This window comes from Sitophilus oryzae, unplaced genomic scaffold, assembly GCF_002938485.1.
Source record: "Sitophilus oryzae breed Bouriz unplaced genomic scaffold, Soryzae_2.0 scaffold_1977_pilon_pilon, whole genome shotgun sequence".
NCBI lineage: Eukaryota > Metazoa > Arthropoda > Insecta > Coleoptera > Curculionidae > Sitophilus > Sitophilus oryzae.
The window spans coordinates 1,590,871-1,615,800 of record NW_022146698.1 but is presented as its reverse complement, the minus strand read 5'-3'; the positions used below and the strand labels follow the sequence as shown (position 1 = coordinate 1,615,800).

General features: G+C 34.1%; 1 protein-coding gene across 1 annotated transcript; it reads left to right on the top strand.

Annotated features, from left to right (window-relative positions):
* The first annotated feature begins 5,299 nt into the window (after positions 1–5,299).
* Positions 5,300–19,701, top strand: LOC115883766. The gene is made up of 4 exons (XM_030902176.1): positions 5,300–5,409; positions 10,741–10,967; positions 16,297–19,075; positions 19,137–19,701. Exons 1-4 carry the CDS (start codon positions 5,300–5,302, stop codon positions 19,699–19,701), a joined length of 3,681 nt encoding a protein of 1,226 aa, XP_030758036.1.
* Positions 19,702–24,930: the final 5,229 nt, after the last annotated feature.

The following is a 24,930-nucleotide window of genomic DNA, read 5'->3' as shown; positions in this document are numbered from 1 at the left end:
TCGAAATTCTGCAAACATATAAAATAAGTTTAGAAATCATAGCATTTATAAAGTCATCTATGGGGAAATGGAAAACAAATATAAAACTTTATTACTCTGAAGGAGAACTCGATGTTAATAACATTGCAATCAAGAGGGGAATTTTTCAGGGAGACTCCCTATCACCTTTGTTATTCTGCGTAGCTCTCATACCCCTTACTAACTTACTGAAAAAGAAAAACCTTGGGTATCAAATAGATTGCAATGTTAAGATAAACCACCTATTATATCTAGATGACTTGAAACTATTTACAAAAACAGAAAAGGAAATGGAAGAAAAGAAGAGATAAAGAAAATGAAAGAAGAGATAAAGAAAATTGACAGAAAGACTAGAAAACTACTTACCTCAGGGAAAATTCACCACCCAAAAGACAATGTTGATAGGATCTATATGAGAAGACTAGATGGAGGAAGAGGTTTGCTAGAGCTTGAGGAAGCATTTGAAACTGCAATCATGGGACTGAGTGAGTACATAAAAGAGGAAAAAAATGAATTAGTAAAGATTATCAAGAAGCAAGACGAAGCAAGAGCAAAATACTCAATTACGAAGGAAGCAGCACGAATCTGAATGAAATATGACACAAATGAAGAAACATCCAGGAACATGAAATTGAAAATAAGAGAAGAAATAGAAAAGCGAAGAATAGAAAGATTAAAAGAAAAACCACTATACGGACAATTTATGAGACATTTAGATAAGAACTTTGTCAATAAAAAGAGTAGCATACAATGGTTAAATGGTGCAGGATTGAAAGGAGAGACAGAAAGCCTAATAATGGCTGCACAAAATCAAGCCCTAAGTACAAGATATAGACAAAAAAAGATCTTCAAACAAAATGTGGATAGTAGATGTAGATTATGTCATGGGTCAGAGGAACACGTTAGTCATATCATCGCTGGCTGTACAAACTTGGCCGCCACTCAGTACACTCATAGGCATAATAAAGTAGCTGGCTATATACATTGGAACATCTGCAAAGCATTCGGAATTGAAGTTTGTGCGAAATACTACGAGCATATTCCTGAAACAATTACAAACATCAAAGACAAAGACAATGAAGTAACAGTAATGTGGGATTTGCCCATCATAACAGATCGACAAATAAATGCGAATAGACCAGACATCGTGGTACATGACAAAAAGAATAAAACTTGCCAACTTATAGATATATCAGTACCAGACGATTCCAACGTACAATTAAAAGAAAACGAGAAGATAATGAAATATAAGAACCTAGAAATAGAAATCAGCAGAATGTGGAATGCAAAGTCTTGTACTATACCGGTTATTGTGGGCGCCTTGGGAACCATATTCAAAGGAGCAGAACTACATCTGAACCGCATCCCAGGAAAATCATCTATCCGAGAAGCCCAAAATATTATGATTAACAAGCGTATATAAGTATTCATAAAGATATTCCATTGTTGATCAACATCTTTTTCACAACATGTATACACGTCATTCCAATCCTGCTCTGTCAAAGAACACAAAAAATTACTTTTATTATTTTCAGAAAAAAATCTTTTATACTGAAATGTTTTAACGTTAATTAATTGAATCTCAAAAACAATTTTTTGTGCTGTGTAGTCCGAAATTTTTTTTTCAATTATATCTGTCTGTATAAAATTGGAATTTGTAAAAATGTTATCAATCTTGCAGATACTGCTGTTATTTTCGTATTTTTTGTTATAGTTTGCCGCAGATTAAAAGAATTAACGATTGTTACAAATTCAGTGCCAATTTTATTTCCTTTAATTAATTCTATATTAAAGTCACCTGTTAAGAAAATACATTTATTTTCGTTGTGTATTTTTGATAAAAGTTGTTCCAGTCTGTCTAAAAAGACTTTGATATCGCCAGATGGTGGAGTATACACTGACACAACAATAACATTTACTTTACCGATCTGACATTCAACTACTGAACATTCAAACGCACCACACACTGAAAGCTTGCACAGTTTTAATCTAGGTTTAGCTGTCACTTCTTGTCTCACGTATATCGCTGAACCTCCATGCTGAACCTCCATGCTGTCCCTCTTCGCGGCAGAACATTGACACTAACTTAAAATGTCTAATTCCTAATTGTTTCAGATGGTCTTCAGATTTCCAATGTTCTGATATACACAAAATATGACAGTCTTTCTGATATAGTAGCATAGTATTAATTTTGTCAACTGAATTTCCATGTGACTGTACATTTTGGTGTATTAAACTTATCCGTTGTACAATATTATTTTTATTACTAGAAATGTTCGAGTTTGATTGAATGGTCTCGCCTGGTATATTCTGATGTATGACACCAGTAATTCGTTGGTATTTCCTTTGATTTTTTATGGAAAATTTAAATGATCATCTGCGTAGTTGATGTGGCTCTGGTACCAACCCATTTTTCTTTTGTATACGGGGCATTGTATGTCTCGTGCTGAATGCTGACTTTGGTCTGAAGTAAATTTCATCTTTATGCAGTTTGGTCAACAAAGTATTTCTGTACTGCAGTTTTGATTTGCATGCTCTCCTCCGCATTTATGGCAACATAATTTATCTTTGCAGTGTTTCGAAACATGTCCGAAGCCAGAGCACCGGTAACACATTGCCAAGTTAAAATGTTCCAGGACGTATACCTTCATTAAATCAAAATTCACAACTTGTTTATTCAGAAACCATTTTGCAATGATAGGGGGTGCCTGCAAAATCCAGTTCTCTTTATTGGGGTTCCTGCATTGTCGTTTTGTTATAACTTTAATTTTTTCTGTTAACTTTTTGCCTAATTCATCTTCAATTTCTTGATTTAATCTTATTAGATCTTCTAAAAATTCCTCATTGCTGATGCTTTTGTAAATACCCGTGATCATAAACATCGGATTTGTATCCTGAGTGTCTTTGATTTTAATCTTGTCATTGTTTTTTTAAAACTGACCGAAACTTTGCTTGTTGTACCTCATCGTGACTTTCACATATAATAGTTCCATTTTTTAGGTGTTTTATATTCTTTAAACTCCCACCCAGATCTTTAGCAGCTATTTCCTGCGTTAATTGTCAAACTACCGTCCTCGAATCTGTTACCCCATTTATTGCTACAGCTGTTTTATATCTCTTGCTGGTTGTTTTTGGTGTTGTCCAGGGTTCCGAATTCTCCACATTTGGTTTATTACTTGTTCTCACTGCACCTATTTCTGCATAAGTCTTTACATTATCCCCGTGTAATTTTACCGTATCACTAGTTTGTTTCTTATCTGATATACCATTACATTGCGTACCGCTAATTTCTTGTGTCAACTTTAACTTTATATTTTCATTTTCCGCAGCATATGATATTTGCCGATGTTCACGTGGGTCATGTTTTTGTTTTAGCTGCGTGTTTTCTTTCTCCAAACAACTGATGTGATGTATCATCATTGTTAAATTTTTTAATAAAATAAATGTGGCCTCCCTGATTGTTTTTTGTTCTTTTGAAGTCAGCGTAATTTGCTCATTTGCTTCTCCATTTGTCACTGATTCAATATTATCAATTGCTTTCATGTTAGTATTTAGTCTTTCTGTTTCGCCTTGATGTTGAAAATTTAGGTTCTGGTTGCTTGGTATGTTATCTGTATTACTTGGAGGTGTTTTTTGGGCTGGGGAGGTGTTCTCGCAGTGCCTTTTACTTATACCACATACTTCTGGACTTGTTATTGTTCGTGGTCGCTTATTATTTTCTTTTTTATATAACTCAGCTCTGTTATTCATCTCTGACCTGTTGTTTCATTTTTACGCATTGGGGATCTAAACACATATTTTCTAGGTTTAAAAATTGTTTCATAAGTTTCTTCATTTCTTTTTGGGACACCTGGAACACTATAATCTCGGTTGCTAGCCGTAGCGTCGATTTCATGCATATTAGATTGTTGTTTATCGGCAGTTATATTTTTTGTCTGGATTCCAAGGATATTATCTATTTCGGATTTGCTGTATTTTAACTCAAGTGAATTATGCCTTTTTTTACCACTCCCGATTTTAATTTAAGCGTCGGTAGTCCATCATCACTATTATTCATCATGAATACACACACGAAAAGTTAATTATTTATTAATAACGAAATTTAACTATTTCTTAGAGCGATTTTAGAACACGACCGTACACGTCCGTAGACGTTTTTAAACTTGAACGAAAGCCCTAAACAAACATCATTGGCATAAAATGCAAACGATAAGAAAATTATTATAAAGTAATACATTCAGTTCAGTCGAACAAAATATTATTCACCTGATATTCTTCAGCTAAATTTTTTTACTGCATCTTTTTCAAACCGAGTGGAAAAGAGTGTTGATTCTTCTCCACTCCCCCAATTGACTTTAACTTAACCGCTATTTCCTCCCTTGCATGTTTTTACATCGGGTGCACCTTTTCCCCATCTAATGCAATCGTTTACTGGCACTAGGTTCACCAGCATTTTAAATTTTTCGCTATTTGATTTTTTTTGGTGGCATCTAAATAAAGATAAAACATGCATTTTTTTCGTTCGCGGCAGTTAAGGTTCAACATTTTTGCATTTATAAACTTTCGCCCGCATTTGGCTTTTAATTCAATTAGCTCTGTTATCTAGACAGAGCCGACAGATGGGTTTCGCTTCATTTTAAAACCGACGCCTTGCCGACGCTAATCTCCATATAGTTTTCTGTTCTTTCCTGTGTTTATTGTTCGTTCCTCGTGCTCATTTATTTTTATTTTCTGGTTGTGTGATCTATCTTTTTCTGTATATATTTTTTGTTCTTTCCTCTTTATGTGTTTTATCCTTTCCTTGTATATATTTTTTTGTTCTCTCCTGTTTATGTGTTCTAACCTTTCTCGGTATATATTTTTTTGTTCTTTCCGGTTTATGTGTTCTATCTTTTCTCTGTATATATATTTTTTTGTTCTTTGCTATGTGTTTATTGTTCGTGCCTCGTGCTCATTTATTTTTATTTTCTGTTTGTTTCTGTGCTTCATCCTTTCTCTGTATATATTTGTTTTCTGTTTTATTCCCTGTTTCTTTGATCTATCCTTTTAATCCTTTCTCTGTGTTCAAATCTTTTATTTATACGCAATATGGATGAAGAGGCATTACTCTGACTGGCATTTGTGTTGTGTATTCATATTGTGTTGTAATTTCACAGTCCAATCTCGAAGACAGCGCATTCGACAATATAAAATTCGACCTATAAATACGGGTCGTAGGGGTTTCAATTATTATGATGATATGAAATTGTGGGATCCACAACAATTTTTCAAATATACCAGAATGCATGTAGCTGTCTTTGAAAAACTTTTGGCCAAAGTGGAGCCAGTAATAAGGCGACAGAATCGTTCCGATGGAATGTCTGCAGAGCGTCGTCTTATAGTAACATTGCAGTAAGCCAAATCTACTAAAGACATAATTATAATTACTAATAAAAATAAGAGAGAAATTTAACCACGAGGACAATGACAGGAACATAGAAACAAAATGAAAACGCCGACGCTATGGCCATAAATGAACTAAACTTTCCTATCGCCACAGAACGACAGAACATACTTTGAGCGTCACATGAGCGTAATTTATGGGGTGTGTTTTTTTTACAGGTGTTCGAATTAGCCCACTGATTGGCTGTGCCGAATGGTCGCGAACTGCTGACTTAAACATTGACCATTTCTGAACTCCCCTGAACGTAAAACGAACTGCCAACTTTTAGACCAATTGACTTTATAAATGCGCGCGTTCGTTTCATGGCGTTGAACATTTTGAACGGCAACTGAACCTCAACTTCCGAGTTTATAAATCCAGCTTTTGTCTTGTTTGTTGGATCGTCCGAGACGCCGCGCCGCGCCGCGCGCCGGTGGAACTTTGGAAGCAGTGATATTGCATCTTTGTTGTTCTCGATATAGTCCGGTGAGTCCTTTCTTTATTTCATTCTTCTATATCTATCATTCTTCTATATAGACTGGTGGTAGCAAGGCGGCTGCGGCCTGAGAAAGCCCACCATGATGAGGCGAAACGTCGCATAATAAAAAAAAAGTTTCCATTTCAATTTCCAAACCAAAACCTCATACCCAGGAAAGGAGAAAAAAAAATAAATTTCTTTATTTCCTTTGTATTTCGTTTAGTAAAGCTTATCTCTTATCGTATTAGTCATATTGCGTTTTATTTTTCTAAGAAATTTGGTGGTATTTTATAATGGCAGACCTAAATATTTTAATAAGGAAAAGAGTCGCGGTAAAATCAAAATTAACTAATTTTACTAATTATTTGGATCGTATTCAGCAAAACGCAACAAATGTAAAGCCGTCGGAAGATGTTTTCAGCGAATTACAACTATAGTACAATTCTTTTAAAAGTTCCTCAATATGGCCGACCTAGTTACGAAAATTGGTAATTTTTTTAATGAAAAATAAGTTGGCGTTAACGACTTCAGAAATTGATTTACTCTTTGGTTAACAATAACATTTTTCAGGATTGTCAAGTTGACGTTAAAGTTAGGTTATTAGGTGGTTGTCATAAATCATAAATAAAAACATAGATTATTGAAATTATTTAATAAGAAGCGGTAAAATACCTTTAATTTTACCGCAGATCCGAAGAGATTTTACTTAAAGGTATTTTATAAACTTTCTTAGTTACAATATTAACTCCCCTGTTTCTTATCTTTCAGTTAAAGGGACGTAAGAACTATAGGAAGTGAATTTTTGTTTTCATGTTTTGACGATATCTGAGAGTTCCTGGAATTATCAAGATTATTGAATAATTATAGTTGTTTAATAAGTGAAATTAATAGAAGACTTGGAAATAGGATGATGCGTTTCATGTTATAATTGATAGATCATCCCATTTCTCTTAATTTGTTTTTATTTAAGTACAGTTAATCACAAATTGAATTGGTGTGTGCAAAAACAGCTATATATTTTATAACATCTTATTTAAATAGTTCCTTTATATACTGTTAAACTGTATCAACTACAAAGTTTTTAGCAAAAAGTTATAAGGTAATAAATTTTGTAGATATAATTTATGAAAATTTATATATAAAGATTAGAACACAATCCTCTGAGGGAAAAAATACTGAAAAACTCATTAAATATACTTTATTAAAAATAACAACATACAAAAACAGTCATCCATGCAAACTGTAATAATCAGAACATTATCCACATTATACCTTTATTAAATTTGTGTTCACACTCCTGTAAGGAAAGCCAGAAATGTTTGTTTAAATATTAAGTTATTTTAAATTGCCAGAAACACATCAGAGTATGTCACTACAACAACTCTAAGTTTGGAATCAGTACTAAATTTTATAACTAGTGATGCGTCAAGTAACAAGTATAGGATAAAAAAGAATTATTAATATAGAGTGTACTATATATACGATGTCCTTCTGCTTATTTATGAAATGACTTTCCTTTCACATGTGAGGAATACCAGTAAAATAAAACATAATTTTTGGTTTTGTTTGGTGTTTGATATTCTAACTACATCTATTACAAATCTTAAGTGCTTTTAGTGAGTAACTGTATTTTTTATTATTGTGTGTGTATCCTGTAAAGTAAAAAAAATATATATTTCAAGAAATATAAAAAGAATGCAATAGCAGATTCATAAAAACTACTTACAATTGTACATATTATATATTTCAAGTGTTATTTGATCTTTGGTCCCATTACCAACATTACCTTATTTAGGTCTTCTCTACTAGCTCAACTTTTAAACCTGTTTTAAACCTCCTTTATATTTTAAAACTAATTTACAACAATCTGTAATGCCCGCGCTGTTTCCTGAAATTAATATAAGTTTTAATCTATTTATTATCATATACATCTTACAAACCTGAAAATTCTGATACGAGGAAACTTCTCAAAATAGTTAGAGACCTTTTTACAAACATCTGGACTAATTTATTTTCACGAATTTGTGGACGAGTCAATGTTTTCTAATACGTTTTTAAGCGTTTTACACATTTTTTGAATATCTTCCAGCCTATTCCTCAGTTCTTGATCGGTGAAAAGATTATTTATAAGTATATAACTAGTACTGCAGGCTGCAGGTTAAATAAAAGAACAAAATCAAGTAGAATTTGTGAATAAAAACTCAAAAAATAATGAAAATATTTAGAAACAGGAACCGTAAACGTCAGTCAGCCAAGTGTCAGAGTTCAATTAGATTTACCACAGATTATCAATTTGAACGATTTGAACTACAGTCGATTCCAGTCTAGAGATTTTCGTTTTTTAAGCCTCCCATACTGAAGTCCGCCATATTGGGAAGTTTTAGGTGAAAACAAGTATACGTTGCGAAAAGGCATCAAAATTACTAGATGAATTCGAACAATTTCAGTTAGAAATAGAAGTAAATTCTAAGGATGAGCAAATTCAGCAAAACGAACGCAGCGGGTTTGAAGACGCATATTTTGGTATTATTGCGGCTGCTAATCAATTTATAACAAAGAATCGAGTTTCGGTACAAAATGATTCTGTGGGAAGTGCTTTAGGTGGTTCGATTGCATCAGCTGGTGCGTCCACTTCAGGGCCTAAAACATACCTACACAGGCTATAAAACTACCTACAATAATTCAAGTTCCGAAATTTGAAGGTTTTTATGAGTCATGGTTAGAGTTTAGGGATACGTTTGAATCGCTGATTCATTTAAATTCGTCCATAAATAAAATACAAAAGTTTCATCAGTATCTTAGAGCTTCGTTAGGTGGTGATCCTGGACAGATAATTAAATCGCTAGAATTTTCAGCTGGCAATTATGAAATTGCCTGGAACATCTATGCGAAAGGTATAATAACACAAGATTGCTAACCAACAACCATATTAAAGCCTTGTTTAATGTAGACTCCATTGCCACACGATCGTCGGATAAATTGGGAAATATGATCGACAGTGTTAACAAACATTTGAGAGCCTTGCAAACTATGGGTGAGCCGGTCGCGTCTTGGGACACCCTGTTAATTTATTTAGTAATAACAAAATTAGATTCTGATATATTGTGTGAATGGTAACCAAAAAGGGATAAAAAATCGTCAAAACTAGGGTACCTTATTTCATTTTTAAAAAGTAGAGCTGATATTTTAGAAACAATCTAAATCGAAACCAATGTAAATAAATCGCAAAAAAAAACACAAATAAGTTTAACACAGTCCTTTTTCACCAATAATATTAAATGTTAATTTTGCGTGGGAGATCATTATATACAACATTGCTCCGAATTTAAGAAATTAAATGTAAATGCACATATTGAGAAAATAAAAAATTTAGATTATGCATAAATTGTCTATTGTCTGAAAGGGTCATTATAGCAAAGACTGCAAATTCGGACATTGTAGGTTTTGCTCTAGTAAACATAATAGTCTTTTTCACATTGATAACAGAAATACTACATCTAATAACAATGAAAAATCAGTTTCTGTGGCGTTTTCTTCAAAACCGAGTATTCCAGAAAGCCAAATTTTATTATCAACTGCGCTAATAAAAGTTTTGGATATACATGGTAAATATCATACGACAAGAGTGCTTCTGGATGCTGGGTCACAATCGAATTTTATAGCCCAAGTTTTTGTGATATTTTACAAATAGGAAAAGATCATATCGATATTAAAGTTGGTGGATTTAACCAGTGAATTTCCAATATAAATTCCAGATGTGATTGGTGATATGTCATCCAATCAAAATAAATATAGGATTGTAATTTCTTGTTTAGTAATTTCAAATATCACAGGATGTCTACCAAATTTTAAGGTCGATGTTAGTAAATTGTCCATTCCCCCAAACATTCGTTTAGCAGATCCAGAGTATGACAAACCCGACAGAATTGATATGCTTTTAGGTGCGGATCTTTTCTGGGATTTAACTTGTATTGGTCAAATTAAGCTGAATAAAAATGGGCCTATTTTGCAAAAAAACTCGCTTTGGATGGGTGTTAGCTGGACCTGTAAATTCAGAACTGGGCACATCTATTTAGTGAAATTTCTCTAAAAATATTTCAGAAAACGATATGCCAAGGTTTTGGGAAATTGAGAACTTTCCAAATAATAAAATTCTTTCCAGTGAGGAGAAGTATTGAGAGGAACATTTTGTTACAAATACTTTTCGTAATGATGCTGGTCGGTTCAATGTAACAATTCCATTTAAAAGTGATATTTCGAAATTGGGCGACTCAAAAAATTTAGCGTTGAAAAGATTTTCATACTTAGAGAGAAAGTTGCAAAACAATAAAAGGCTTCGTGAATTATACTGTAAATTTTTGCAGCAATACATCGACTTGGGTCATATGAAGGAAATCAGTCTGACGAGTTGGTTTCCTATTACTTGCCTCATCACGGAGTTCTGAAAGAAAATAGTTCCACAACAAATTGAGGGTTGTGTTTGATGGGTCAGCAGTTACTAGTTCGGGCTATTCGATAAATAATTTGCAAATGGTAGGACCAACCATTCAAGAAGATTTGTTTTCGATATTATTGAGATTTCGTAGTACAATTGTGCTTTTTGTGCTGATGGTGAATTATCGTCAGTGTCGATTTCAACGTATTTAATGGCGTTTCAACCCATCTGAGCCACTAAAGACGTATGAATTGAAAACCGTAACCTACGGTACAGCATCTGCGTCCTTTTTAACCATAAGAAACTTATACCAATTAGGCATCGATTGCGAAGAATATTACTATTACTATATAGAGTACTATAATAGACTATTACTATATCTAATAGCATAAAGCGAGATTTTTATGTTAATGATTTAATGAGTGGTGCTAACTCAGTTGATGAATGTATTAATTTGTCTAAAAGTCTTGCAAATGTATTAGAGAAAGGTTGTTTTAAACTCAGGAAGTGGTTTTCAAATAGTCCGGAAGTTATGGTTGCTTTAGATGAAGAACTTCAATCTTCTGATATCGTTAACATGGGAAAACAGGAAAACGCTAAATCTTTAGGTTTATGTTGGTCAAAAGTAGATGATTATTTCCTTTATTCGATTTCAAATTATATTTCGAAGGGGGTAACAAAACGTAAAATTATATCAGATATTTCTTAAATATTTGATCCTCTTGACCTTCTTACTCCTTGTATCATTACTGCAAAAATATTTATTCAGAAATTGTGGTTGGAGAAATTATTTTGGGATGAAGCATTGCCATTAGTTTTCCAAACTGAATGGGTGCATCTTCGAAATGAATTGGTGGTTTTAAACAAACTAAAAATTATTTTTTTTCGGTAGTAATCCTATTAATATTCAGTTGCATGGATTTTGTGATTCCTCTTCAGTTGCTTATGGTGCTGTCGTAAACGACAGTTTAACTCTCTAACATAAAGTTAGATCTAAAGATGCAGACGGCAACATTTATGTGAATTTACTTACCTCAAAATCCAATATTGCTCCATTAAAAACAATAACAATACCTCGACTGGAACTGTGCGGAGCACTTATACTTTATCAATTACTACAAAAGGTCAAAAATTCTGTTAGGTTTCCTGTGGATGACATATTTTATTGGATTGTTCCACGATTGTTTTGGGCTGGCTAAGAACGTCTCCTCATCTGTTGCAAGTATTTGTGGGAAACAGAGTTGCACAAATACAAACCTTATCGAATATAGACAAATGGCATCATGTCCTTACGAAATGTTATCCTGCAGATCTGTTGTCTCGGGGAGTCTACCCTAAACATTTGTTACTCATGGATAGCTGGTGTCATGATCCTGGCTGGTTACAGAACGACGAGTGTTTATGGCCTATCTAAAAAAATATTTATGGCCTATCTAAAAATTTACGAAAATAATTTACCTGAAATGCGAAAACAAATTCAGTCTCAACTTGCTACTAAAAATTCTATCGATTATGTTCCTTTTGATAAATATTCTTATTTTAACAGATTAAAACGCATAATTGCTTATTGTTTAAGATTCAAACATAATTGCTTGAATTATGACTCAAAAAATGTTGGTTTTGTTAGTACTGAAGAACTAAATAACGCAGAAGTATATTTATTAAAAATCGCTCAGAGTGAATGTTTTAGTTCTGATCTTTTTTATTTGGAAAACGCGAAAACATAAATAAATCATTGCTTAGTCTAACACCATTTACAAAAGGTCTTATTATGGTAGGGGGAAGGCTGTCAAACTCGAATTTTAGCTTATATATAGTGTTGTTGTCCTCTAAGCATGAACTTACGAGATTTTTGGTTAATTCTGAACACAAAAGGCTTTTAGATGGCAGAAATTTGTGTCGTCATGTTGTTCGTTCTTGTGCAGGATGTTTCAGAGCTAATCCTAACGTGACTACCCAGATAATGGAAAACTTACCTATTCAGCGCCTCACCCCTGCATATACTTTCTCAAAAACGGGTGTAGACTACGCAGGAGACTTGTTCTTATTAAAGATAGACAAGGACGTGGTTGTAAAGTCACAAAAGCATATATTGCGGTATTTATATGTTTATGTACAAAAGCTATGCATTTGGAGCTAGTATCGAATTTAACTACTGAATGTTTTATAGCTTGCTTAAATAGATTTTTTGCTAGGCGACGAAAACCAGCTGAGATTTTTTCGGATAATGGTAAAAACTTTTGCGGTGCAAATCATGAGTCACGAGAACTTCATGAATTTTTTAAGGTTAAGGGTGATGATATTGCTGCTAAATCAGCTAATGTAGGAATTCAGTGGCACTTTATTCCGCCAAATTTTCCTCACTTCGAAGGACTTTGGGAGGCCGGCGTAAAGTCTACCAAATTTCATCTTAAACGGGTAACATCAAATTCTCTAATGACTTTTGAAAAACTTTATACTTTATTGACTCAGATAGAAGCTATACTACATTCCCATCCTCTTATACCTTTGTAAAATGATCCAAACGATCTTACCAATCAAACAATCACTCCTTCCTCATCAGAAGAGCAGTTGACCTCAGTAGAAAACAGACTAAACATCTTCCAACGCATCCAACAAGTACGTCAACACTTTTCAAAAAAGTGATACAAGGTATATATATCCGAATTCCAGCAAGTGGAAGTCAACAAGCCAGTCTCTCAAGTGTGGGGACATTGTTCTCGTAAAAGATGGCAACTCCCTTGAAGTGGAAGCTTGGAAGAATTACTCAACTGTATAATGGGTCAGATGGTGTTGCACGATAAGAACTGCATTTGCTGTTCACAAACTAACCTAACACTTCATCCCAGGATGAACAGTGGAGTGAAGGTGTTGTGCAATTATTTCTTTTGCGTATATGTACGTGTTCTGTTTATTTTGAAAGATTGTCCTTTCAAGGAGGGGGCATGTTAAAGCCTATCGTTTCTATATTATTTTATATTATTTTTTTGTTTAATATAGTTCACTTAAATTTTGTAAATCTAGTCAACGCAATTATTTGATTGTACGGTGCAAACCTTCAAATTTCTAACTTCTGTAAAAATTGTTGTTCGGGTAGCACGGTAGCACGGCCCGTCACAATTCCGTCATTGCCTTCGGTACTAACTAGAAATAACGCGCTCTGATTGGCTGCCCCCACGTTCTCCGACACGGTGCCGAGGTAGTGGCAGGAAATAACTGCGGAGTGCTGAGATAGCAGACGGAATTAAATACATGTTTATTTGCATAATTTGCTGTTGTATCGTTTCTAATGTAGACACCATTATTAAAAGGATTTGTATAAAAATGATAACTACACATAAACTGTATTTTAACACTTTACTTTATTAATTTAAATGAAACAGAAAAGTACCAAAACATAAAAAATATCAATTAAGTGGTAAAACAAAAAATGTAGTAGATAATTTTTATTTAATATTTAACAGTTGCATAGGTGGTAAAACAAATTAATGTCGTTTGGCGTTTGGGACATTATTGTTGTCAACATTTACCTGTAAATTTCGAGGTCTTTTACTTTTTTTTCGTTTTACGGAATCTTTCGCAGGCCTGCCACCTGCAAAACGTTTTGTTCCTTGAATTAAAGTATTTCTTCGGCTTATTGTTGTAGGTTGTACATTAATTGCAGTTCTAGATGTATGTTTTCTGGGTAAATAACTACCAGCAGTAGCTAGGTAGGATTCCCAAGCTGTACGAGTCGAAATTTTCTTCTAACGTTGCATGCAGATATGAAGTACCTTTGACGAAGTGCCATATGTATTATGGTGACTCTCTAATAAAGTCATAAATTCTGTAAATTCCGTCTTGGAAGAATCGTTATTGTCTTCTTCTTAGACTCATGCTAATTTATAGCTTCTTTGACCCCTTGTCCATCATTAAAATAGGCTTCAAATATTTCTTTTACATTTTTTGAGGGTCGTAAATAAGAAAAAGATTCAGAAGTCTCTAAGTGATTATGTTCATGTTTAAAATATATTTAAACTCTCATTCCATCCTTAAAAAAATACTATAATTAGTCAATAATAAAATAGTACCAACAAACATTACTTTTAACATCACACCACAAAAGTAAAAACTTTAACAACTTTACTTTTTGCAATTACAAATTTCAAAAATACTCCATTTATAAATATTAAAGTGAAAGTGCCCCATTTCTTGGATTCTATCTTCAAATTTATATAAGCATAGCAATTATTATTTATTATTTTTAAACACCCCTAAAGTCCCAATGTTAAAATTTTACACAAATTATTGGTTAAATTTAATAATATTAATAAAATTTCATAAAGTAGACTCTTTTTGTATATCTACATTACACCTATAATACGTACCTTAACAAGAGCATCTTTTTTCATATATCTTTGGTGGTACATTTTATTTTAATGTGCATTTCTGCAGGACACGAACAATTTTTGGACCTTCCTCGTTTATTACTTTTGGGATCTACTCTCTTATAATTTGTATGATAACATAGATAAGCCATTCTAAAATGTAGTGCAGACTTAATATATTACCTACTATACAGTGTGCAAGAAAAATCTGGACTACCCTTAACATTTACTTTTATTTAGATTTTATAAAAAACGTTTATATGGTAAATATACCTACTGATTAGTTTATCGCGCACATTTTAGCGATAATCATTTGTTTTTTTTTTTCATTCTGGCTGTCAAAGATATGACGTCATCGATATATTTTTATAAATGGCAACTTTAGTCGTAAATAATGTACAAGTTGTATATTTTGTATATTTAATAATTTAGGTAAATTTCAATAAAAACAATCTGCGAAAGAGCGGCCAGTTGACCAAGACTGCCATTTAAAAAAAATATCGATGACATCATAACTTTGACCACTGTCATTAATAAAACAAATGAATACCGCCAAAATGTGCGCGATGAAAAAAATCAGTAAAAATAGCAGCGTTTTTTATAAAATGTAAAAAAAAGAAGATAATATTATGTATGTTCCAGACTTTTTTTTCCATTCTGTACAATTTATTTTTATTTTTCCAAACAGCTAAAGTGTTTTCAATATCATGTCGCTTGAAAAAAACAATCGCATTATTATTGGATAATGACCAACGCCTAACGCAAAGGCGCATGTCTAAAAAATAAATTATCAAAGAAAAATGTTTAAATCGGGTGTAAAAGAAACATGAAAAGACTAACTGACAAATAATATTTGTGTCAAAAGATCTATAATATATGAGGGCCGAAAGATCTTTAATCATCTGCCGGTTGCTTTAAGACTGGTTAATTCCATAAAAACCTTCCGGAGACTACTGAAAAGGGAACTTATAAATAGGGCATTTTACAGCGTTGACCAATTCTACCGGGGCTCCCTTGATATTAGTGTTTAGAGTCTAGAATTGCTTGTTAGTCTGACTTATTCTTTTTAGCGTTTTTGTTAATTTTCTCTTTATTCTGTATATTGTATATGTTATTTTACTTAATTGTTTACACCTATTTTTCTGAATACTGTTTGTTGTTTAAATGGATGTATTTCTATCTTATATTTACACAATTTTTTTTATTTTAGGTTTAGATTTAGGAATATTTATGCTTTGTTAACAAAAATTTGTATATTTTTTAAACAATAAAGTACTTTTGAAATTGAAATTGAAATAATGATGCTAATAAAAGGAGACCGTATTTAATGCACCATAGATAAATTAATAATTATCAACACAAATTATCAATAACAATAATTATTATACCTTACCTAATCACAAATATATTTGACCTGATGCACTTTTTAACATTCCATTGTTAGTCAATAAACTCTATTCTTCTACCCATTGGCGCAAGTCTTCTTCATTTTTAATACCGCTTCGAATACACTTTTGATTAATCCGCAAATTACTTGATTGAGATTACTTAATTGGTAACTTTTCTATTATTGCAGCAAAAGAAAATAATAATAATAATAATAATAATAATAATGGCGTTGGAAATCAACCTCTCACCATCCAAAGCGCACAAGTGCGAACAGGGCGTATGCGATGGACTAAAGAAAACAATATTCAGTTGATGTACGCATACTATAAAACTACAAACATAGAGACGGACATGACACTGTATCGATCAAGGATGCACAAACTATGGACACAACTACAACCCAATATACCTCGAACGGAACAAAATCTTGCTAGCCAAGTAAATTCTATTCTAAGAAGAAAAGCCTTGTCTCAGGCCGAACTCGAACACATCAAAAAACGAGTTACGGATGAGGCAGGTGCAGCAACAGGGAATATAGAGACGCGGCAAAGTGATGATGCAGCAGCATCGGATGAGAAAGATGAAAACACCACTCAAGAACTAAAACAGCAACAGCTAATCCGCAATCTTGCGAGTGAAGAATGGGACTTAAAGTTATCGGCTAATATTTTAAAATACGAAGGACTGTCAGATGAAACCCGACCTTCCATTCCAAAAATTAAAGTTAATAACGAAGTGATGAGATCTGTGAAAGAGATAAATATTCTTTTAGAACAGAAATGCCTAGCCTGCGAATCTTTAAAGGATACTTACCATCTGTGCTACGCCGCTGCTGTCACTGTATGTGAAGCGACGGGAACAATCCTAGGAAAAAACACAGAAATAAGCATCAGGAACAACAGAACCAAAGACCAAATCCCTTCATGGCAGATAAGAATTGAAAATAACATCAATAAAACGAGACAAAAAATAGGTAAAATATATAATTACCTGGACACCAGAACAGTTACATCAAAGAAGTGTAAGAGAGACGCTGAAAAACTGTTATTGAAAGAAGCAAAAATCCCACCACGTGCCCCAGACAGAAGAGCCTTAGCACTAGTGTACCTAGACCGCTTAAAACAAAAGGCAGCCACCATGGGAGCAAAAATAAGACGATATCACGAATCTAACAAACGTAAAGAGCACTTAAGATTGTTTGAAAAAGACCAGAAAAAGTTCTATAGGAAACTCAATGAAGAAACAAAAATTTCAAATAATGGACTGCCAGCAAAAGAAGACATGTACAGATTCTGGAACAGTATGTGGGGACAAGGTGTAAACCATTCCGACGAATACTGGTTAGCAAAGGAGGAAGATAGAAACCAGGAACTGGAACAGATGGCTGATATAAAGATAGAGAAAGAAGATGTTCAAAAAGCTATAGCAACAACGCAAAACTGGAAAACCCCTGGGACAGATAAATTACACAACTTTTGGCTAAAACATTTCTCGGCATTGCACGGACATTTAGCAGCACATTTTCAACGTTTAATCGACCATCCGGAAGAACTTCCTAAAGAGATATGTATGGGAAAGACTATTATGATCCCAAAATCAGAAAACACTCAAGACCCAAAAGAATACAGACCTATTACTTGCCTGTCCAACCTATATAAACTCCTCACAAAGATATTATGTAACAAAATAACAATGCATCTGGATACTAATAACATAATAGCTATCGAACAGAATGGATGTCGTCGAGGATCAAAAGGCTGTCAAGATCTGGTTATAGACAATGTAGTAGGACGGCAGGTCCAAGATAAACAGAGGCATATGTCAGCTGCCTGGATCGACTATAAGAAAGCATATGACTCTGTTCCTCATTCTTGGCTTAAAAAGGTTTTGGAAATTTATAAGATTAATCCAAAAATTACAGAGTTTCTCAATCATGCAATGACACTATGGAATACAAAACTAATTGTGACTGGACCGAAAAAAACATACGAAACGAGAACCATAAAGATATTCCAGGGCGACAGCCTGAGTCCAATCTGGTTTTGTTTGGCCTTAAACCCCTTGAATAAGATACTTTCAAACAGCAACTTAGGCTACAAGGTCACCAAGAGAAACAAAGTAGTACTAAATCATCTTATGTACATGGACGATCTTAAAGTTTATGCAAATAATCCCGAGCAGCTTCAAAGTCTGTTGGAATTGGTATCCCGTTTCAGTAAATCAATCCATATGGAATTTGGCTTATCTAAATGTGCTACTGTACACTACAAAAAAGGTAAGCTGATAAGTCATGAGAATGTTACACTAATGGATGGTACAGAGATAGAGACACTAAAAACATCTGCATACAAATATCTTGGAATGTTACAAACGGGGCAGATCAAGGATAAGGAAATGAAGACCAGAATGAAAAATACTTACCTAAAGAGAGTGAAAACAGTTTGTAAAACATACTTACCGGGCAGACAGAAGATTGCAGCAGTCAATAGATGGGCAATTCCCGTCCTGGCGCACACATACGGTGTCTTGAAATGGTCCAAAACAGAGCTGCAGGAAATAGACAGAGCTACTAGGAGAACACTATCTCAGTTCAGATTGCACCATCAGTCGTCTTCAGAAATCAGGTTGTATCTCCCCAGGATCCATGGAGGGAGAGGACTTATCAATGTTGAAAGAGCATGCAACAGACAAAATAACAAACTAGCAACCTATTTTATGCAAAGGGATACTTACCTTCATCCAGCAATATGCGAGCTTGTCCGAGGCTACTCTTCCTTGAACCTTGAAGTTCCATCGGTTCAGGAACAGCTTCGAGGAAAGGCTCTGCATGGAAATTATGCCAACGAAAGCCAGGCAGAAGGAATTGATAAAAGTGGATCTATACAATTCCTTACAAACATTAACCTTATGGGAGAAACCGAGGGCTTCATATGTGCAATACAAGATCAAGTGGTTAGCACTAGAGCGTATAGGAGGCATATTTTAAAACAAAACATACCAACTGACAAATGTAGAGTATGTCATAAGATTAGCGAATCCATCCAACACATCAGCTCTGGATGTGAGAGTCTTTGCGTCAGTCCACTACACGGAAAGACACGACAACATAGCAAAGATTATTCACCTGGAAATGCTAAAGTACCTAAAAATCAAGAACCCTGAAAAGAAATATTATGAATACAGGCCACAAGAATTAGAGGAAAACGAACATCATAAAGTATACTGGAATACGCAAATACAGACAGACAGATCAGTAGTTCATAATAAGCCGGACATTGTTTGGATAGATAAAAACGAAAAGAAAGCCTACTTAATCGACGTAGCTGTACCACTATATCACAACGTAGTCAAAACTGCAAAGGAAAACATTTCGAAGTATCAAGACTTGGCTTTCGATATGAGGCAAACCTATCATCTAAAAGCAACCCGAGTAATACCACTCGTCATTTCAAGCAATGGTCTGGTTCACATTGATTTTGAGAAGAACTTAAAGGAGCTGAAGCTACCAGAAAATATCATAAGTCAATGTATTAAAGCAGCTATTTTGGGTACGGTGAACATAGTCCGCAGAGTAATGAACATGGAGCCTTGAATGGAAATATTCCGGCGACATGTCATGGTACAACCGATAGAATCGTGAAAAAAAAAAAAAAAAAATGGCGTCCGCACTATATCCGCAACAGTATGGCTTTATTCCGTCTGCTATCTCAGCACTCTGCAGTTATTTCCGGCCACTACCTCGGCACCGAGTCGGTGAACGTCGGGCAGCAAATCAGAGCGCGTTATTTCTAGTTTGTGCCGATGTCAATGACGAAATCGAAACATGCAGCCCGTAGCGTGCTCTTAAATATAAGTTGTAATTTAGAGTTATTCGTCTTTATTTTACAACAAACAAAAGAAAATCCAGCGTAATGACAGTGGACAAACATTCCTCTTTTTATGTTCACGGCCTTTGACATTGTTGTCATTGCTTGACAGTGACAAGTTGACATTGCATTTCAATAAATTGAAATTTCAACATCCATTTCAAGTGTCCTTAGTGCATACCAACTTTTTTCAATATTGAAATGAGTGTCAATTGATATTGAAATTATTTCAACATTGATATCAAGTCAATGTCCTTTATAGTCGCACCACCTCGATAAAATATGATTTATTTTTAAAAACTTACAGTTCGCTAGTCGATTTTACAAGTCTTTTCACTGATCCATCCATGACATAAACTTTACCAGAAGAAGACCATGCCGCAAAGTGTCTAAACTTTTCCTTAGCGGCCCTTAATAATTGAAAGTATTTTGGAGTTAAATCTTCGTAGATAAGGCAACGAGTGCCACGTAACCTCTTCTTTGCATTGTACACTTCATTACGTTTAACGTTTGAAATTAAAGATACTAAAATTGGTCGAGGCTTATTTTCAGTTGGTTGACCGAGTCTAAAAATACCATCGACGCCATCTACACTGAGAGAAATTTTAAATTTCTGAGTCAATAAACCAGTTGTCCCAGTGCGAAGATCTTCATTTGGAACTTCTTGTTAAGTCCAGAAAATCATATTTTCGTTCGTTCAGCAAAACTCTCACCATGTTTTTTCCACAGTGGACGTTACCTTGCCGAGGAACAGGCTCACTTCCGCCGGTTTACTATCTAATCGATCTATCCTACCATTAAATTTGTCCTCTATAGTTGCTTCACAAACGTAAAACATACCTTCGAAATAAGTTTTTCTAAATCATCCACGCAATCATCTGCTGATTTTTTTGGCCTTCAGCAGAGTCCACAATTATGACATTAAACAAATTTCAAAAAATCATTAAAAATACAATAAAAATATTTTTCTACAAACGTCAGTAAAAATTTAATTTTGAACGCATGCTGTCAGTGCCTAAAATGTGACATTATGTTACTGATGGTAAAAGTAATTTACTTTTAGCACCAGTGCTAAAAGTAAGTCACGTCATTTACTTTTAACACTGAAGCGATAATTGAAAAAAAAGAAAAATCAAAAAAGTCAACGTAAAATAATTATTAAATAATTAAAGTATATAATTAATAATATAATTATTTACTCAAATTAAAAAGTACAATTAGTAAAATTACAATTGGAATAAGTTATTCCATGGCCAATTTCATTTATAGCTGCAGAACAAGTTATCTCTGACGTGAATTTTGTACCAAGATTAAAAGCAATGGTAGTATCCGCTGAGGTTCTGGATAAAATTTGACCTGCAATACTCGTTATATTTTGTAAAGAGTCTTCTATATAACCCTCCGCTACGGTACTGGACTTCCATCCACCGTGTCCCTTAATTGTATTAAGATTAGCCCCAGAATCTGCCAGCAAAACCGAGGATCTTCGGAAGCAATGTCCAGTATAAAGATGAGAATCGGGCAAATTTAGAAATTTAACAATATTGGCAGGCATCTTTTGGAATCAACACATTTGGTGTGTTGATTCCATCTGGAGTCGTGACACATTTATTCTTAATAAATTTTATAAATATTCTTGAATGGTTGATGGTCGCTGGACGGAGAGCTATGTACTTTTTGTAATAATTCAAATATAATGTACCGGTAATAACAAATGTTCGTTCCACATTAGTTTTTGTATCTGGAATATGCACGATTAATGAAGTTCCTACATCCTAGATATTATTTAATGTCAAGTTGCATATATAGTTCTTCCCGACGCGACGTGACGGCACGCTCCAAATATGCCGAAAATTACGGCAACTTTTTTCATAAGGTATATTTCATCCCACGCACTATGGGGTATTTTACCTCAAAACCTGGCCAATAATATTTTTATTTCTTTTTTGCATTCTTCAGACTTTTAAAACGTGAGAACATAAAGAAATTGCTTCAAATTTTAATACATACGTTTTTTATTGACAAGATTAAGATTGAAAATTAAAAAATTAAATACAATGTAAATACATAAGTTTATTCAGGTTGTCCCTCAATAACATGTCAATACTCGAGGGAGTGATTCCTCAGGTCATTATATGGAGAAAAGTTCCCAGAAACATAGATCCAGAAATGTATTGTTTCTAAGATACAGGGTGTTGAAAGTGAAAAACACTATATTTTTATTCGATTAAAAAATTGTTAGCACAAAATTGGTTGTAAACGATTTTTGTAATCTCTAACAAAACTGGCCTCTTGACTTTTTTCAGATCAATGGTTTTTGAGTGAAAAAATAAAATAAATTTAACAGGCTCTGCCCAACAATTCCAATGGATGCATATTCAATACAGACAAATTTATTTTACTTTTTCACTCAAAAACCATTCGTAGAAAAAAGTCAAGAGGTCAGTTTTGTTAGAAACTAGTGCGAAATCACAGAAATTATTGACATTTTGAAAAAAATGGCGTATCCATTTTTTAATCGAATAAAAATCTAGTGTTTTTCACTTTCAACACCCTGTGTCTTGAAAACAATGGGAACTTTTTTCCATAAAATGACCTGAGGAATCACACCCTTGAATATTGATTGAAAGACACCCTGTATTTTGTTGAAACACCAATTATTATAAAGTATCAGATTCCTCTGAGAAATTGCTTTCGGTCGATTCATTATCCGAAGAATTGTTTTCAGTCGATTCATCCTGATCAAAATGATGTGGCTTCAGCATTTCTAAAACTTCTTTAGGAAACTTTGACAGCTTTTTTTGTGGTAGTTGACGAAGGCTGGTAATATACGGATCAGAATAAATTAGTAGGTTGTTCAATACATCTTCATTTCTATTTTTTCTTAATATTTTTCTAGAATATGCCCTTCTATAGGTTCTGAAATCTTTGTTGCGGGCTTCCTGAGCTTCTTCATTCAGTTGCCCAATTGGGAGCAGAACTTTTGTAATAATAATTGGCCCATGAATAAGGATTTTGTGGACGGTTGGTGACATAGGGTACCACCCATATTTATCCAGGTACAATCTGGATGTTTCCAAACAATACATTTTAAATTTGTCAATATCAATTTCATATCCACTTGCAATAGTTTGCAGAATTCGGTGAAATCTTGTGATGATTTCCTCATCAATGCCTGTTATGGATGAAGAAGTACGTGCATTTTGGAAAAATCTCCTGGCTGTATTGCCATCGTTGCTGTTTCCGAATGACTGTTTGGGCTGGTCAATTATTAATCCTAGTTCAGTTCTGAATTTTTCTTGAATGGACTTTTTTGTTTCGGCTACTATTTTCTTCTCCTCGTTCCCCCTTGCTTGCCACTTTTTTAAAGAAAGCTTATAACTTATATGAATTACACATTCCATAAACCTAATCCATGCGTGCAAAATCGAGAGACCAAATTCCAAGTTTGTTTCATCAGCAGGTGTGGACATCACTTTCTCTAGGTTGTTAAAATCTTTGAATGTTAAATTGCAAATATAGCATTTTTGAGTAGAACTGGTTGCTGTAATGGCATTACATACCTTGCCATCAATCATTGTAAAAAGTAAAGTATGATAAACCACACACTGGCCGTTCTTCTCCATTCATTTGGACTATTGTGTATCTGAACCTTATGGGCCTGCAATACCGAGTTGAAGAGGGGCGAGGATTCTGCCAAACTATTATATTTTTATTTTCGTTAACAACTTGTATTGGCACTAAGGAAGTCATAAACACTGCTGCATCACTGTCTTCTTGTGAGTCAAACTTTTGTTTATATTCAACTGCTGATGAACCATCTATTCCCCACTTTGATATGAGCTTCAAATTTCCAATAGTTTCCGCATCCATTGTAAGAATAACCTCTTTCTGAGCTTCTACAAGTCGGGCAGTCGTATGATCCAAAAGGGCTTGTAAATTTACTTGAGCAAAAGTGGAAGTCACATAAATGGAATCATGGTCCGGGTAGCACTTCTTTTTTGCAGATTGAATGTGAGAGTAGCATGGAAATTCTTCTTTGGCCTTTGATCTAACAATGTTGTACTGATGCCGAGTTAGTTTGGCTTCCACTACCATTGACAACGCTTCGTCAGCAGATAATTGTTGCTGAGCTTGTTTTTTCTTGGACTGTAAATAAGCCTTCTAATGTTCTTCTTCTGCCTTGGCTCCTTCTGCCCTTTATCTTTCCTTCTATTATGTTCTGCAGCAGGGCATATTTAGGTCCTCTCATTATGTGTCCAAAGTACTCAAGTTTTCTCTTTTTAAGGGTGTTAATCACCTCTTCGTCCTTCTGAATTCTGCGTCGCAGTTCCACATTTGTAACCTTCTCAGTCCATGCAATCCTCAGCATACGCCGATAACACCATCTTACGAACGCCTGAAGCTTCTCCATTTCGGCCTTTTTAAGTGTCCAAGCCTCTGAACCATAGAGTAGAGTTGCAAATATTCCCTTTCTTAATCTAAGCTTTAAGTTGATGTCTCCACCGCACAGACATTTTTTGAGTTTTACAAAGGATGCTTTGGCTATTTCTATTCGAGCTTTTATTTCTGCTGATTGATTCAAGTTTTCGGTCAACCAACTACCAACATTAACGTAAAAAGTAGTACGTACGTACCTTGATATATACGACAATAAACTTGTTTGTAGAAAAAATAGTGTATTATATGTGTGCTAAAAATGATTTTATTTTGTTCGAAGGGATCAAGCTTCCCTTCTCACAAAATAAAATACCACTTTTAGCACTTATATCATAAATAACTATTTTGTTTTACTTACACAGAAACGTAGATCATAGAGAGAAACTTTATAAAAAACAATCACGGAACAAACATTTAACAAACAGGACGGTTGCGAATTTTACAAACACATTTTTAATTTTACTCTACGGCCAACGATCTGCATACAATAACTAATATTATAATATAGAAACATA

Excerpts from the sequence above, each read along its gene's own strand:
- LOC115883766 (XM_030902176.1), top strand. The coding sequence starts at position 5,300 with ATGCATGTAGCTGTCTTTGAAAAACTTTTGGCCAAAGTGGAGCCAGTA. Across the intron at positions 10,968-16,296 it reads CGCTAAATCTTTAGGTTTAT|CAAAAGAAAATAATAATAAT; the intron begins GTTGGTCAAAAG and ends CTATTATTGCAG. Across the intron at positions 19,076-19,136 it reads CAAGTGGTTAGCACTAGAGC|ATTAGCGAATCCATCCAACA; the intron begins GTATAGGAGGCA and ends GTATGTCATAAG.